We start from the raw sequence: 15,745 nt of genomic DNA on the forward strand, positions 1-15,745 counted from the left end.
GCCGTCCCAGAGCCCGAGCTCAGAGTGACAGACGTTTGTCCCGAAGAGACGGCCGAGTCCAACACGGCACAGGCCGAAGGCGCGTACGGTTCCCACTGTCCTTCATCTCCTTTCCACTGCCACACTGTTGATGGAGAGCCAGAGAGAGAAAGGCCGCACAAAGTTTATTACCACTCATGATGTTGATTACTATCACTCGAGCGGCTCTGGCTCGGACAGGTAGAGCAGGTAACATAATAAATATCACTGTACAAAGTTATTCAAGTGAGTGATCTGTCTCTGTTCAACCTTTAGCTCTAATGTACCAATATAATAGAAAGTATTAAGTTTTATGTACTCTTGAAATCTGTAAATCAAATGGTAATTTCTAATAGTAGAAATAAATAATGAAACTACTTATTTTTAAATCGCCTCAACCTCCAGATCAGCTTTAATCACCAAATCAACTTCAGCTTCTGATATGAAATATATATGTGTCTAATTAAACACATGATGCATGTTTTTGACTTTTTAAACCACATCAGAGCTGATTCAACACATAATAACTTCTCTAAAATGTTTACAGCACTGGCTGAACATTATGTTGCAGGGCTGAATCATTGTGCATTACTTAATGTGACTTATGTGACTTAATGTGACTTAATGTATGATTCATAAACAAAACCACGTGGTTACCTTTAGGCTCGTGCTAATATAACATGTGTTACAACCATGGTGAGCTCGTGACATCACTGTCACCTTTGATATTATAAAAAACAGTAAATCCTGCACAGACAGTAAACACATGAGTTGTTGTCCTGCAGCAGCGAGCTAACAACACAACAACAAACAAACAACAACAACAACAACAACAACACAACACAAAACAACAAACAAACACCGACTGTCTGTGTCTGGACTTCTTCTTTCTCTCGTGCACTCTGACTTCTCGAGCTCCTCGCGCGCCTCATGTTGGCTTTATTAAAATACTTTTATTAAATTAAACGGTGATAAAGAGGAGACACGGTGACAAAAAACAACAACAACAAGGAGGAAAACTTTCCGCCTGTCTCTGTGGCTACAAGCCGGCGAGGAGCAGAGTCTGGCGCATGCGCTCTACCGACGCTTTAAAATCTAGTGCGCGACTACATTGGTTAGTACGGTAAAGCGTGTGCGCGGTTCATGGTGCCTTCAGGTGCACCTCGGAACTCCAGAAATCAAATAATAATCTCTTTTCTAAGATTTTAGAATCAAAATGAAATTGTTTTCTGCAAATCCACCTGATTTGCTTGTTCTACACTGTCCCCAGCTACATCTGGGGTGAGTTTCAAGTTATTCTTTGCACTGTTTTTCTAATAAAGTGATGCATACATTGTGTATGATTTCAGCATCACTTTATTAGAAAACGATGCAGTAAAATAACTTGAAATTCACCACAGTGTAGACTGGGCACATTTAGAACAAGAATCAGGAATTGTTTATTTAATGACTTTCTAAAATCCGCGTATGTATATTAGAATAAAAGGTTAGTATTTGATTTCTGAGTTTCCGAGGTGCACCTGAAGGCACCATGAAGCCGCTTTACCGTACAGACTAATGTAGTCGCGCCCTAGATTTTAAAGCGTTACCACAGTGAGTGTTCCGGAACAAAAAGTTCCAGACTTAAAGGTTCCGCTTAAGCGAAGGTCGGGGTTATTTTGTTGAAGGATTCATACAGCAGTAGCGTGGCTCTGTGCTCACATGGTGGGTTTATTAAAGTTTAATATTAAACATTTAAACTCGAGAGTCTCCAGTCCGGACATGGCATCACGGAGCTACCGCCTGTGTGAGGACCGTGTGCAGGGTGAGGTCATTGAACGCAGCATCTTCATTATGGAGGTCAGACAGATAAACCCCAAAAAACTCAGACAAGAAAGTCAAAGGTTAATGGTGAGGTCAGGAAGGAAGAAAGTGTTCAGGAGCCTCTGATGTCTTATGCTGTTTATTTATTGATATCAGGAAATCTACCTGTGGGTGTGCAGCTGCACTCATTCCCTGAGGATGGAAAATGTTTCTTTACTACCTTTTTAACCAGACTCTTTCTGGTCTAGTAAAATAATATAAATACTATTAGATAATTTTAGAGCCACTGTTAGTTAATCTAAGCATATTTCATTACTGATTTCTTCACACTCTGAACTCGCAGTAATAGATTTGAGACTATTTGACGTACACACAGTTTGTACATTGGATAGAGGGAATTCATGCATATTCCTATTGTTATAAACAATACATATACTGCATAAAATAATGGTGCCTGTATTATCAGCCCCTACAATCAGCAACTGAGCGAAGAGCATAGTAAAATAGTAAAACAACAGCTGCCACACTGTTTGTGTTTTTTTTATAGATAGATTCAGATCAGACAGATTTGAAGCAAAATTAAACATCTGCAGAGAAATTGAACATTTGCATAGAAAATAAATATATAACGTATATAACTAAACGTCTATGTTATGGAATTTTATATCCTTAGGTTACACAAGGTCACGTTTGGGCCTTGAGGTCCTCGGCAGTATTAGTTGTTTGGCTTTGGTTGAGAACAGTAGGTGCCAGTCTATCTCAACACTGTGGTGTCCAGGGTCGAAGAGACCTATTGCTGCCTTCATAGACATAATAGATAGCTTGTTGTTGACGTTCCTGTTGTTGAGAAATTGCTGAAGTCAAAGGTCAATGGTGAGGTCAGGAAAGAAGAAAGTGTTCAGGAGCCTCTGATGTCTTATGCTGTATTATTTATTGACGCTTGGCCCAAGGAGAATTAGAGACACTCTCAAAGTTCATCAGAAGTGCCTGAGTCGGCCTCACGTTCTGCCCAACTCATCCTGGTGGATCGACTTTAAACCCAAAGATAACACCACAAATCCTATACGCCCAGAATTAGTCAAAGAGAATGTTTTTATTCATGCAGGTGTTATTGTCAACATATTCTAGTCTGGAGACACAGAGTCTGTTTACGCCGATTGGAACGTCAACAACAAGCTATCTATTATGTCTATGAAGGCAGCAACAGGTCTCTTCGACCCTGGACACCACAGTGTTGAGACAGACTGGCACCTACTGTTCCCAACCAAAGCCAAACAACTAATACTGACGAGGAACTCAAGACCCACACGTTACACAAGGTCTTGTGTAACCTAAGGATAGAAAATTCCATAACAGTTCCAATCTGCGTAAACAAACATCTGTGTCTCCAGACTAGAATATGTTGACAATAACACCTCCATGGGTAAAAACATTCTCTTTGACTAATTCTGGGCGTGTAGTATTTGTGGTGTTATCTCTGGGTTTAAAGTCGATCCACCAGAATGAGTTGGGCAGAATGTGAGACCGACTCAGGCACTTCTGATGAACTTTGAGAGTGTCTCTAATTCTCCTTGGACAAGCGTCAATAAATAATACAGCATAAGACATCAGAGGAACACTTTCTTCCTTCCTGACCTCACCATTGACCTTTGACTTTTTTGTCTGAGTTTATTATCTCTCTGCTTCTGTCTGACCTCCATGGTGAAGATGCTGCGTTCAATGACCTCACCCTGCACACGGTCCTCACACAGGCGGCGTAGCTCCGTGATGCCATGTCCGGACTGGAGACTTCTCGAGTTTAAATGTTTAAATATTTAAACTTTAATAAACCCGCACCATGTTGAGCACAGAGCCACGCTACTGCTGTATGAATCCTTCAACAAAATAACCCCGACCTTCGCTTAAGGCGGAACCTTTAAGTCTGGAACTTTTTGTTCCGGGAACACTCACTGTGGTAACGCTTTAAAATCTAGTGCGCGACTACATTAGTCTGTACGGTAAAGCGGCTTCATGGTGCCTTCAGGTGCACCTCGGAAACTCAGAAATCAAATACTAATCTTTTATCTAATATACATACGCGGATTTTTAGAAAAGTCATTAAATAAACAAATTCCTGATTCTTGTTCTAAATGTGCCCAGCTACAACTGTGGTGAATTTCAAGTTATTTTACTGCATCGTTTTCTAATAAAGTGATGCTGAAATCATACACAATGTATGCATCACTTTATTAGAAAAACAGTGCAATAGAATAACTTGAAACTCACCCCAGATGTAGCTGGGGACATGTAGAACAAGAATCAGGTGGATTTGGCAGAAAACAATTTCATTTTGATTCTAAAATCTTAGAAAAGAGATTATTATTTGATTTCTGAGTTTCCGAGGTGCACCTGAAGGCACCATGAAGCCGCGCACACGCTTTACCGTACTAACCAATGTAGTCGCGCACTAGATTTTAAAGCGTTCGGTAGAGCGCATGCGCCAGACTCTGCTCCTCGCCGGCTTGTAGCCACAGAGACAGGGCGGGAAAGTTTTCCTCCTTGTTGTTGTTGTTGTTGTCACCGTGTCTCCTTATTTATCACCGTGTTTACTTTAATAAAAGTTATTTCAATAAAGCCACCATGAGGCGCGCGAGGAGCTCGAGAAGTCAGAGTGCACGAGAGAAAGAAGAAGTCCGGACTCAGACAGGTCGGTGTTTGTTGTTGTTGTTGTTGTTGTTGTTGTTGTTAGCTCGCTGCTGCAGGACAACAAACCTCATGTGTTTACTGTCTGTGCAGGATTTACTGTTTTTATAAATATCAAAGGTGACAGTGATGTCACGAGCTCACCATGGTTGTAAACACTGTTATATTAGCACGAGCCTAAAGGTAACCACGTGGTTTTGTTTATGAATCATACATTAAGTCACATTAAGTCACATTAAGTCACATTAAGTAATGCACAATGATTCAGCCCTGCAACAGTAATGTTCAGCCAGTGCTGTAAACATTTTAGAGAAGTTATTATGTGTTGAATCAGCTCTGATGTGGTTTAAAAAGTCAAAAACATGCATCATGTGTTTAATTAGACACATATATATTTCATATCAGACAGCTGAATTGTTGATTTGGTGATTAAAGTCTGATCTGGAGGTTGAGGCGATTAAAAATAAGTAGTTTCATTATTTATTTCTACTATTAGAAATTACCATTTGATTTACAGATTTCAAGAGTATCATAAAACTTAATACTTCTATTATTATTGGTACATTAGAGCTAAAAGGGTTGAACAGAGACAGATCACTCACTTGAATAACTTTGTACAGTGATATATTATTATGTTACCTGCTCTACCTGTCCGAGCCAGAGCCGCTCGAGTGATAGTAATCAACATCATGAGTGGTAATAAACTTTGTGCGGCCTTTCTCTCTCTGGCTCTCCATCAACAGTGTGGCAGTGGAAAGGAGATGAAGGACAGTGGGAACCGTACGCGCCTTCGGCCTGTGCCGTGTTGGACTCGGCCGTCTCTTCGGGACAAACGTCTGTCACTCTGAGCTCGGGCTCTGGGACGGCCTACGAGGTCGACCTGAAGAAGATGGTCCAGATAAATCCTGTCACCAAGTACAAGAGGAAGATTCGCTCTCAGACCGTAAAAGCAGGTGTGTGTGTGTGTGTTGTCATGTGATCAGCACACATCAGTTTGTATTTGTCAATGAAAACATCAAAATTACTGAAAATGTTGTCGTGTTTTATTCAGAGATTCCGAATGACGCCGGCGACTCGACTGCTCATAACGGGAAACCAGCTGAAGTTAAAGAAGAAGAGGCGAGCGAGCAACCTGCAGCTAAGAAGAAGAGAGGGAGCAAGAGTCAGACAAAAACTGAAAAAACACCCAAAGAGGAGATAAAAAGTGAAGGTGACGCGGTTATAATCTTCACATTTCTCTCTGTAATACCATCAGAGACGTCGCCTGCCCTCGTTTATGGTTTGTCTCTGGTTTTTTAAATGTTTAACAGAGGTTGTGAGGACGGTGGTCATGAAAGGAAAAGCTCCAGTTGACCTCGAATGCAAAGCCAAACTCGGAAAGGTACGGTACCCGTCGACACCACACGTTACAGTTCAAACACTTCAAATGATCGTTACATCCAGAGAAACCTTTTTATTATTGATATTTTATCACTGTGTCGCAGTCATTAGTTGCAGCCCTACAAATGACATTTCGTGTTTATCTGTAGTGCTTATAGAAAGTTTTTCACCTTTTATTGTGTCGTTTTCTAAATCATTGTTGTCTTGATAAACAGAACTCACCTTCTTTTATATTAGTGACTGTTGGATTTCTCTTCCAGGCTCATGTTTACAACGAGGGGAACGACGTTTACGACGTGATGCTAAATCAGGTGAAATATTTAATATCGTTTAATTACAAGTTGACATAAAAGGGATCTTCAAAATTAATAAAATAGTAATTCATAGTTAATAGTTTGATAGATTTTCTAATCACTGTTGTTCTCCAGGTTTCCGTTATTAATGATTTTAGAACGTTACTGACTATTACAATGTGTAAAGTGTTTTTTTTTCATTGCTGTTTCTTAAATGACGTCTGAAAAACAAAGAAATTAAGTGAAGGATTTTTTTACTTTTTAACACTTTTCTGTTTTTGTTTTGTTTGTTTTTTGCAGACAAATCTTCAGTTTAACAACAACAAATATTACCTGATCCAGCTGCTGGAAGACGACAGCTCCAAGGCGTACAGTGTGTGGATGAGATGGGGCAGAGGTGAGCTCATACGCCAGCGATGATAAATATATTTCTAAATAAGTCTCCAGCTTCAAAGACCTTTCCTAAAAAATGTAAATTAACTGAATATATTTTGTTGTTTTTTTGTCCAGTGGGTAAAGTTGGTCAAAACAGTCTGACAGCTTGCGGTGGAGACCTGCTGAAAGCCAAAGATATCTTCAAGAAAAAGTGAGACGTGTGCAATAAAATAATATTTCTGGATGTCTCACCTTGAAGAAGAGAGTTTAGTGAACTCTTGTTGTGCCACAGGTTCCTCGACAAGACCAAGAATGAGTGGGAAGGCCGAGCGACTTTTGAGAAGGTAGCTGGAAAATATGACATGGTGTTCATGGACTACAGCACGAACGACAAGGCAAGAAACAAAGCAGAGAACAAACAACCTACACGCGTCCTCGGTATCTTTGTTATCATGATAAACGTGTATATATTTCACTGTTCCAGGAGGAGAACCAGACCACCGTGGATAGTGCACCCAAAAAGAGGACCTCGAAGCTGGATGTGAAGATCCAGTCGCTCCTGGAGCTGATCTGTGACATCAAGGCGATGGAGGAGTGTGTGCTGGAGATGAAGTTTGACACCCGGAAAGCTCCTCTCGGTCAGTCTGATCAGAAAATGTTTTGTATGAAGCACGTATATTATTTGAAAAATATGCATTTCAAACTTTTCTTTGTACCTGCAGGCAAACTGACCTCGGAGCAGATCCGTGCAGGCTACACGGCGCTGAAGAAAATCGAGGAGTGTTTGAAGAAGAAGGGCAGCAATCGTGAGCTGCTGGAGGCGTGCAACCAGTTTTACACCCGCATCCCTCATGACTTTGGGTAAGGGAACACGTGGCGGTACAGTTTGAGAGATGCTCTAAATAATGCTGTTGGATGTCTGAATAAACTGATGTAACACTCCAGGTTGAAAACTCCCCCGATCATCCGCACAGAAGATGAGCTGAAGGAAAAAATAGCACTGTTGGAGGTAAAAAAAAAAAATAATTACAAGGTCCCACAAATATTCAGCCTTTACTTAAATCAACAACATCTATACACGTTTTATTTCTCTTTTCAAGGCTCTGAGCGACATTCAGATAGCAGTGAAAATGGTTCAATCCAGCAAAGACGGTGACGAACATCCTCTGGACAGACAGTACCGCTCCCTCCAGTGCCAAGTGCAGCCTCTGGAGTCCGGCAGCAATGAATACAAGGTCGGTCGAGGTTTATCAGCCTCCACCCTCGAGATTTATTTATCATCTCGACATGACAGTCAAATCAGAAAACCGAAAGTTTGATATGATCATGTATATGTCATATGTTTGTTCTTGGTCAGTTAGATTGTATCAAAAGCATCAAATCATTCCCAAGCAACATCCACATTGTCGAACCGTTCCTTAAAATCTAGTAAATCTCATGTTTTGTTGTACCGTACGTACTAAAGTATGTAAACCTGCATCTATATCTATAATGTCAACTTCAAGCCATCAGACAGAGAGGGAAGACAGACTGACAGCCACTGACAGCGGCCTCGATAGACCAGAAAGGAACTGGTTACTGGCAATAAACCTTAACAAACCTGTTTATGACTCTAGTGGTCAGAAACACATTCAGATAAAATAGATGTTAAATGAATGAATGAAACTTGAGCTGCAGTAACCTGACAGTTCTTCTTCTCTGTGTGAAGGTGATAGAAAAGTATCTACTGTCCACTCACGCACCGACCCATTCTGACTACACCATGAGCGTCCTCGACATCTTCTCGGTGGACAGAGACGGAGAGAGAAACAACTTCCTCTCTCAGTTACACAACAGGTAACGCACAGTGAGCGCAGTGTTTGTGTGAACTGTCAGTACACCTGTAAGGTTATCCTCACTCTGTCTGTTCGTCTGTCTGTCTGTCCACCAGGACTCTGTTGTGGCACGGTTCCCGTCTGTCCAACTGGGTCGGCATCCTCAGTAAGGGGCTCCGAGTGGCCCCACCTGAAGCTCCCGTCACTGGTTACATGGTAGGATGGACAGAAAAATACATGCTCATACTGATTTTATGTTCGTCTGCTGTGACGCAACGAGTAAAGTCACGATTCAAAAATAAATACAGAAGAAATACAGCAGTGAGACTAATTTCCCTGCTTCTCTTCATGTAGTTTGGTAAAGGGATCTACTTTGCTGACATGTCGTCAAAGTCCGCCAACTACTGCTTCGCCAGTCAGAACAGCCAGGTCGGACTGCTGCTGCTGTGTGAGGTGAGCTCAATCAATAGATGGATGTTAGATTTAAACAACTCGGCTCAGATCAGACGCAACACTGTTTAAACGCCCCTGCTTTGTGTGTGTGTCTGTGTGTGTTGCAGGTCGCTCTGGGAGACAGTAACGAGCTGCTGGATGCCGACTACGAGGCCAACAATCTGCCTCCTGGAAAACACAGCACCAAGGGACTCGGACAGACCGGACCTGACCCCGAAAACTCAGTGACTCTGTTAGTCTGTCTCATTACTTTTCAAGCCCTCCATAGAAGATGTTTTTACACCAGAAAGAGGAAAACACTAAACACTGAACTGAGTTTGTCCCGCAGTGACTCATACACTAACAGGCCGACCTCGCCTTACTTAGAGTTTCATGACATGATGATGTCATGTTGTGCTGTATGATGTTGTGATGGACGTTTTTCACTGTTTTCAGACGTTTTATAGACCAAACACGTAATGAATTAATTGACAAAAATCATTAGTTGCAGCTGTAATTTTTAGCCTCTTTACCTACAAGCGACAATGCTGCTTGTTTCCTTTGTCTTCTACGATCGTAAACTAAATATATTTTGGGTTTCAGACTGATGGTTGCACAAGAAAGGATATCTAAAGTTGTTTTTTATCGTTTTCTGGAGCTGGTGATCTCGGTGAAACATGGAACGGATCCCGAGATGTATAAAGAAACATTCAGAGATAGATCTTCTTTTAAAGAATAGGATTATGTTCATCACTCTGTTCAAAGCCACCGGACACCAGAAACTTGTTCTTTTCTAAAATGGTCAAAAATCTATCTAAAAACTAATAGTATGAAGTATAAGTAAGTAAAGTAAGTGTTACTTTACTTACTACATAAATGCACATTTTCATTCCTCTCTCTCTCTCTCTCTTTGTCAGGGATGGTGTGACGGTGCCGATGGGGCCGGGGAAGAAGACCGGGGTGGGTAAACACAACAGTTACTCCCTCCTGTACAACGAGTTCATTGTTTACAACCCCGCCCAGGTTCGCATGAGGTACCTGCTGCGCATCAAGTTCAACTACTCTTCACTGTGGTGAGGCGGCACAAAAAAACAGTTTGACTCTGAGATCTGGAGACGGGATGATACATCACTTTGTCAGTGCTCATGTACGCTTAGAGCCAGTCGAGCTCTTTGTTTTTTTGGGAGATGTTAAACCTGGCGACTTTTTTGATAATCAATTAATCGTTTTGGTCATTTTTATCAAAAATTTCCGGCTGCAGCTTCTCAAATTTTTTGCCTTTTGGGTTTTAAAATGTTGATTGAATAAAAGAAGCGGCTTTAATGCATCACCTTGGATGTTTTTCACCATTTTACGGACAAAAACGATGAATTGATTACACGAGTTGCAGCCCTACAGTGACGTCCACGGTGGGGTTTGATAGATCTGAAGTTTATGCATATGTAAATGAGTATGTGGATTTTGAATTTAAGTAGAAAAAACACTAACCAAACTAGTTTGACTCTTTCTGTGATGGATTTTCTCTCATTATACGACATCACATCTTCGTTCTTTTGATTCAGAAAATGATGTTGGACCATTTTAAAGTCATTTCTGAATGATACTTGGTTATTAGAGCCGGGCACGCAGGTTTAACTGTATCACTGCTGCAGCTTTGGTGAAGGTAAAAGATGAAGATGGATCCATGTGAGACCATGTGAGAATTTTGCACTATTTTTTTGTATATCGTGTACGTCCTCACATCAGTGTCAGCTGTAATTGTATTGTATGTGACTGAAACGTTATGAAACTCGAATGGCCTTATGGATCTGTCAGATTAACGGTCTCTGACTTTAATTAATAATACAGCTTTGACATGAGCGTTTATACTGAATGTTACTGAATGTGTCGGGTTAACATGAGACAACAGATCCAGTTTTTATATCAATTTTTATTCATGTGAAACAGAAAATACAAAACACTGATGATTCATTGTCACGTAAAGAGGATGCAGCTTCAGTATATACATATTAATAATAACAATAAAGGACATTTTCATTGTGTGTACAGTTTGGAGTGTCCGTCTGTGTGTGTGTGTAAGTGTGTTGATATGTTGTGTGTACAGTTTCACCTCCTCCCCAGCAGGTAGAGGAAGATGAGGACTATGTCCAGGTAGATCATGAGCGCAGCGTTGACGTATTCCTCCGGATCCAGACTGTAGCTCCTCATCCCCATCAGCAGCTGACAGTCGATCATCAGGAACTAAGAAAGAAAGGAGAGGAGGATTTAGGACACTGTACACAATAAACCTTTTTCACAGCAGCTGTTCTGACATTAAAAAGGAAACAGAGTCAGGGTGCACACGGTCCTTCCGCGGCTGTACAGTTCACTCTAAATAAAAGTCATGAGGTTAAGTGTAAAGACGAGTACTGTAAATGAAGTGGAAGTGTGCACAGTGATGCATCTTCAAAGTGAGCTTCCTTTTTTCTCAGGAACTGCTTGTATACCATCTGATGCTTTACGGGTGCATCTGTGTTTTTTTTTTTTTTATGTATGTGGTTGCAGATGATGAGAACTGTAAGTGAGACTTCCACTTGTGCACATTGGAGGTTAAACACTGTCACTACAGCTACAGTTCAGTTTCAAGAGTCAGATCTATTTGATCCTTTATGTGGGAACATGACTGTGCTGTATAAGTCTTGTTTCCCTTTAGATATAAGTAAGTTACTGTGGTATATATTGTCTTTTTTTTATCCTTACCAGTGAATACAGCAGAGCACCCAGACATCCGTAGGCGACATCAGCGATGTAGGAGTAATAAAAAGTGCAGAAGAAGCCGAACATGATCAAGTCCACAGCCAGAATCAGCAGAACACCGTAGCAAATAGTGAAGTCATAGCGAGTCTGTGAAGAACACAGGGAGATGAAGAATTAATGTCAGTGATACAGTATTTGTTCATATGTTAGTACAGCCACAATAAAGAAAACCTGATAGTAAAAAGGTTTTTAAGTGTAGCTGTTGTCCAGATGTCAGAAAATAGAAAACAGTGTCCTTCTCTGGCTCCCAGAGCTCAAGGTAACATCTTTAAATATCTTGTTTTGATTGATTGTACCCCAGGAGGTCGAAGGACAAGTGAATAAATGGTTGAGATTATTTAATAATCATCAATTTACTGTATTTCAACAATTAATCCATAACTTATGATGCTTAAATGGTTCAATAAACAGCTAAAACTAATTGATAAGATGGTTGGAATTGTAAGCTAAAGATGATATCATGAAAAACTCAAACTAATAGATGAAATACAGCAGATTAAATAATAAATTAGTTGAAATAATTAGTTAAAAGCCTTTGAAACGATGCTTAAAAAAGTGGGAAAGTAGTGCAGATCTTAACTAGTTAAATAGTTTTTAAATAAACAGAACATGACAGATGTATACAGGAAGCTCTTCTTCGGCCTGGCTGTCTGACCTGCACAGAAAATGCAATGATTGCGAGTGAGATGGCAATCGTAGCTCCCATGGTGATGACAACAGCGGAGGTGTTGTGGAAGGAGGCGACGGTTCCCACCATGTACGACAAACTCAGAGTGACCACAACCTGCAGGCACAAAATACAAAACATATCAAACATCTCCAACTTCATCTGGGAAATCCACAGTTTGCTTTATAGATTCACAAATGATCTCTGAATAATGTGTTTGCGCTCTGCCTTTAATAGCACAGGAAGAGGCTGACCTAATTTAACAAAACCTCAACAGCTCTAAGTGAATGTGAGAACACAGCTGTAGAGGAAACTGAGGTTTTTATTGGGAAACAATAAAAACAAAAGAACTATTGATGATTGTTTTTATTATTTTAACAGATTTCTTTCATTGACTCATGAAACTTTTGAGTAACTACATGTAATACTTTCAGTTTTGGTAGTTTCTAGTTGAGTAATTTAAAGTTTTGTTTGTTGAGCAACATTTATCTGAGTCTGTCGTGACCAAAATGTTTCAGTTCTCTGTCCAAGATGTGACCATGTGACCTTTAGATGTTTCATATCCAACATAAAGTATTCAAACTGCAAAGCTGTGACTCTTATCATACTGTCTTAGTCTATTATTTCAATGTTTTGTTGTATATTTTTAATATAAATGTATCTGTGAAAGATATTTGGGCATGTTTTGCTCCTGTGTTTCTGTATTTGTCACTCTCACCAGTCCCACGATGTTCCAGGGGTGACGCCGGCTGAAGGACTTGAAGCAGCTGAGGGCGATGGCGACCACGATGAAGATGATGTAGGAGCTGAGGTAGAGCCACAGGTTTTTCTGCACGGCGTCTTTGATCACGCTGGAGAAGGTGAACACGCACACCACGCTGAAGGTGAAGAGCAGCTGGAGAGTCAGGATGCTGAAGACCTGCACGGAGAAACATGAAGAACAACAACTTTAAAACTGTGTCTGTTTATTCAGACAGACGCCTTCCAGCATGCACTACATCTCATCTGAGTTATATGTTGTACAAACCTTTCTAACAAACCCTTGTCTCACTATCTTGTCATCAAAAGAAGACGAGGCTGTAAGTGGAGTTGTGTCCGCGAGCTCTGGGTTTATGTCACGGAAAGACACGTAGGTGGTTGGCTGATAGGGGCATGTTGTTTCGACTTTGGGTGGACAGTACATTGCTGGTGTTGCAGAGTAAGGTGGAGGGTCCTGCCCTTGGTAGGTGTATGGTGGTGGTGGTGGTAGTGAGGACACAACATCTTGTGTCTCTTCGGATGTGATGAGCTCTGCTGTGTCCGACATTCTGGAGGAAACTGTGACAAAGATAAAAAATAACATATATATTCTGTTCATAATTAAGCATACTGTATGACTTAACGTTGGTGTCTGATCTACTGTGAAGGATTTTTCCAGGCAGCAGGGCTGTGGTCCAAAATGTGCAGATGTTGCATCTATTCAGGTGGCTAATTTCAGCCTGTTGCTCCAGACTTCCTGTCTATCTGTTGATAACTTTGGTGAAATACTGGTAAGTTTTTCAAACAGGACTTCTTACATCATCAGGCGTGGATCTTTCAGATCTGCTTGCTGCCCAAAAAATTAGGAAGTAAAACTTGAGCTCGAGGAAACTGGTGTTGTGTCCTGTCGTTTACTTTAAAAATCCTGTGAGGTCTTAGATTTACATACAAACCAACAGCCATGACAGCCCATAAAAATCCACAGATTTAATCCAAACTGCAGAAAGTTATAGGAACAAGCAGCAGACAGCAGACATTTGGACATCTCACGGTATGAAAATGTTATGATTAATGCGTCATGGTAAGACAGTCGCAGCTAAATGTAATTCAGCCATCGTATATTTAATTATAAAAATGTCCAAATGTCTCCAGTGAACATGGATCTAGACATTAAATATTAGATTACATGTGAAACCTTTAAAGAATGACCAGGTAAATCTACATAACATTCCCGACATGTGAGAGATTTCACAGTACATCTAGATTTTAAACTTGTTGACCTACCTAGTTTGACTTAAATATATCTGAATGAACTGATAATTGCTGAGCATTAAAATAATAAAGTACATGTTCAGGGTGGCCTCGAATAGAAACACATTTATTTTCTTCATCCTCTGATGAATTAATACAAATTAAACGAGTTTAAATGATTAATTCTTGCAGCTGCGCCTGCTTCCCTTTTTCAGCTTAAAGAAAACACACAAGTCAACACATCTGCTGGTGGTGTCTGACAGTTAAGTGGGTTTTCTGGCAGGTGTTTTGAGATCTGTCACTGAGGCTGCATGAATATCAGTATCAGTATATCAGACACTGAGGGTTTTTTTTTTTAAGTGGGAGGCAGGAAACAGGAAAAAATATGACAGTAAGTTATCAAAAGGAGATGACTAAAGAGAGCGTTCAGTAGTTTATAGTCAGAAACTGGCAGGACAGATATTTTTATGTGTTTGGTGTACTCTAACGTCGTGTTAAAAATTATTGTGGAGAAATAGCTGAAGTCAAAAAGTCAATGGTGAGGTCAGGAAGGAAGAAAGTGTTCAGGAGCCTCTGATGTCTTATGCTGTATTATTTATTGATGCTTAAACAAGGAGAATTAGAGACACTCTCAAAGTTCATCAGAAGTGCCTGAGTCGGCCCCCTGAACTCATCCTGGTGGATCGACTTTAAACCCAAAGATAACACCACAAATACTACACGCCCAGAATTAGTCAAAGAGAATCTTTTTGACTCATGGAGGTGTTTTTGTCAGCATATTCTAGTCTGGAGACACAGATGTCTGTTTACGCAGATTGGAACTATCTATTATGTCTATGAAGGCAGCAATAGGTCTCTTCGACCCTGGCCACCACAGTGTTGAGATAAACTGGCACCTACTGTTCTCAACCAAAGCCAAACTCAAGGACCTCAAGGCCCACATGTGACCTTGTGTAACCGAAGACAACAAAAATCAATATGAGGCTATTTTATCTCAGTTATCTCAACTGTTGAGTGTCTGTGAGATTAAATAAGATAATCACGACACACAGGCGTCCATGAATTGAGTTAAACGAAGCAAAGTTAAAAAAAAAAAGCTTTTAAAAAAGAAACTAAAAAAACAGTTTTCTTTCTTATTGTACCAGTAAATACTAAAAGAGTGTAAACAGTGGGATCCTTTCTCTAACTTTACACACAGGTTACATCCTTTAATAAAGAATAAAGTGAATGTTCTTCTTACCTTTTCGACACCACACAGAGCTCAGTGAGGAAGAGACTAAAACACAAAGTGCACTGCTCGTGTTGTGGTGTGTGTCGTTTATTCTTCCAACCTGTGGTGTAAAGTTTCACTTCCTGTCAGTAGAAGAAAAAAAAAAATCTGTGAGGCCTCACAGTGCCGGAGCTGGAAACTCCACTCTTGCTTCAAACTAGATACGAGGCCTGTCGTTCAGAGGTTTGTGGAGGTCTGGGGGGGACTTCCAGGGGTCCACATGTCG

The 15,745-nt window shown here is 40.5% G+C and overlaps 3 protein-coding genes across 4 annotated transcripts in view; 1 reads left to right on the plus strand and 2 right to left on the minus strand.

The window, feature by feature from the left end:
* Positions 1-3,751, minus strand: part of mettl17 (methyltransferase like 17) — a 7,800-nt gene extending 4,049 nt beyond the window's left edge. Inside the window, exon 1 of the mRNA XM_019265868.2 lies at positions 3,551-3,751. Within this exon, the coding sequence (XP_019121413.2) occupies positions 3,551-3,595 (45 nt within the window). The 5' untranslated portion in view covers positions 3,596-3,751. The remainder of the gene's footprint in view (positions 1-3,550) is intronic.
* A 596-nt stretch (positions 3,752-4,347) lies between these two features.
* On the plus strand, positions 4,348-10,839 carry parp2 (poly (ADP-ribose) polymerase 2). Of its 2 annotated transcripts, XM_027289848.1 has the most exons (18): positions 4,348-4,507; positions 5,247-5,456; positions 5,555-5,713; positions 5,814-5,884; positions 6,144-6,194; positions 6,477-6,573; positions 6,687-6,762; positions 6,844-6,946; positions 7,036-7,189; positions 7,274-7,412; positions 7,497-7,560; positions 7,652-7,786; positions 8,260-8,387; positions 8,482-8,581; positions 8,720-8,818; positions 8,926-9,050; positions 9,715-9,917; positions 9,950-10,839. In XM_027289848.1, the coding sequence occupies exons 1-17, from the start codon at positions 4,441-4,443 to the stop codon at positions 9,872-9,874; spliced, it is 1,938 nt and encodes a 645-aa protein (XP_027145649.1). In that variant the 5' UTR covers positions 4,348-4,440; the 3' UTR covers positions 9,875-9,917; positions 9,950-10,839. The 2 variants fall into 2 exon arrangements, with proteins under 2 accessions (XP_027145649.1, XP_019121431.2); XM_019265886.2 differs by having other exon boundaries at positions 9,715-10,839.
* Positions 10,713-15,643, minus strand: si:ch211-284o19.8 (protein lifeguard 1). Its single transcript, XM_010750809.3, has 6 exons — positions 15,490-15,643; positions 13,288-13,577; positions 12,979-13,179; positions 12,249-12,377; positions 11,537-11,680; positions 10,713-11,038 (listed from the first exon to the last, which is right to left on the minus strand). The coding sequence occupies exons 2-6, from the start codon at positions 13,564-13,566 to the stop codon at positions 10,904-10,906; spliced, it is 888 nt and encodes a 295-aa protein (XP_010749111.3). The 5' UTR covers positions 13,567-13,577; positions 15,490-15,643; the 3' UTR covers positions 10,713-10,903.
* Between the last annotated feature and the right edge of the window lie 102 nt (positions 15,644-15,745).

This window comes from Larimichthys crocea, chromosome II, assembly GCF_000972845.2.
Source record: "Larimichthys crocea isolate SSNF chromosome II, L_crocea_2.0, whole genome shotgun sequence".
Classification (NCBI taxonomy): domain Eukaryota; kingdom Metazoa; phylum Chordata; class Actinopteri; family Sciaenidae; genus Larimichthys; species Larimichthys crocea.

Excerpts from the sequence above, each read along its gene's own strand:
- parp2 (XM_019265886.2), top strand. The coding sequence starts at position 4,441 with ATGAGGCGCGCGAGGAGCTCGAGAAGTCAGAGTGCACGAGAGAAAGAA. Across the intron at positions 5,457-5,554 it reads CTCTCAGACCGTAAAAGCAG|AGATTCCGAATGACGCCGGC; the intron begins GTGTGTGTGTGT and ends TGTTTTATTCAG. Across the intron at positions 9,051-9,714 it reads CCCGAAAACTCAGTGACTCT|GGATGGTGTGACGGTGCCGA; the intron begins GTTAGTCTGTCT and ends TCTCTTTGTCAG.
- si:ch211-284o19.8 (XM_010750809.3), bottom strand. The coding sequence starts at position 13,566 with ATGTCGGACACAGCAGAGCTCATCACATCCGAAGAGACACAAGATGTT. Across the intron at positions 13,180-13,287 it reads GACAAGGGTTTGTTAGAAAG|GTCTTCAGCATCCTGACTCT; the intron begins GTTTGTACAACA and ends TTCTCCGTGCAG. Across the intron at positions 12,378-12,978 it reads CCTGGAACATCGTGGGACTG|GTTGTGGTCACTCTGAGTTT; the intron begins GTGAGAGTGACA and ends TTGTGCCTGCAG.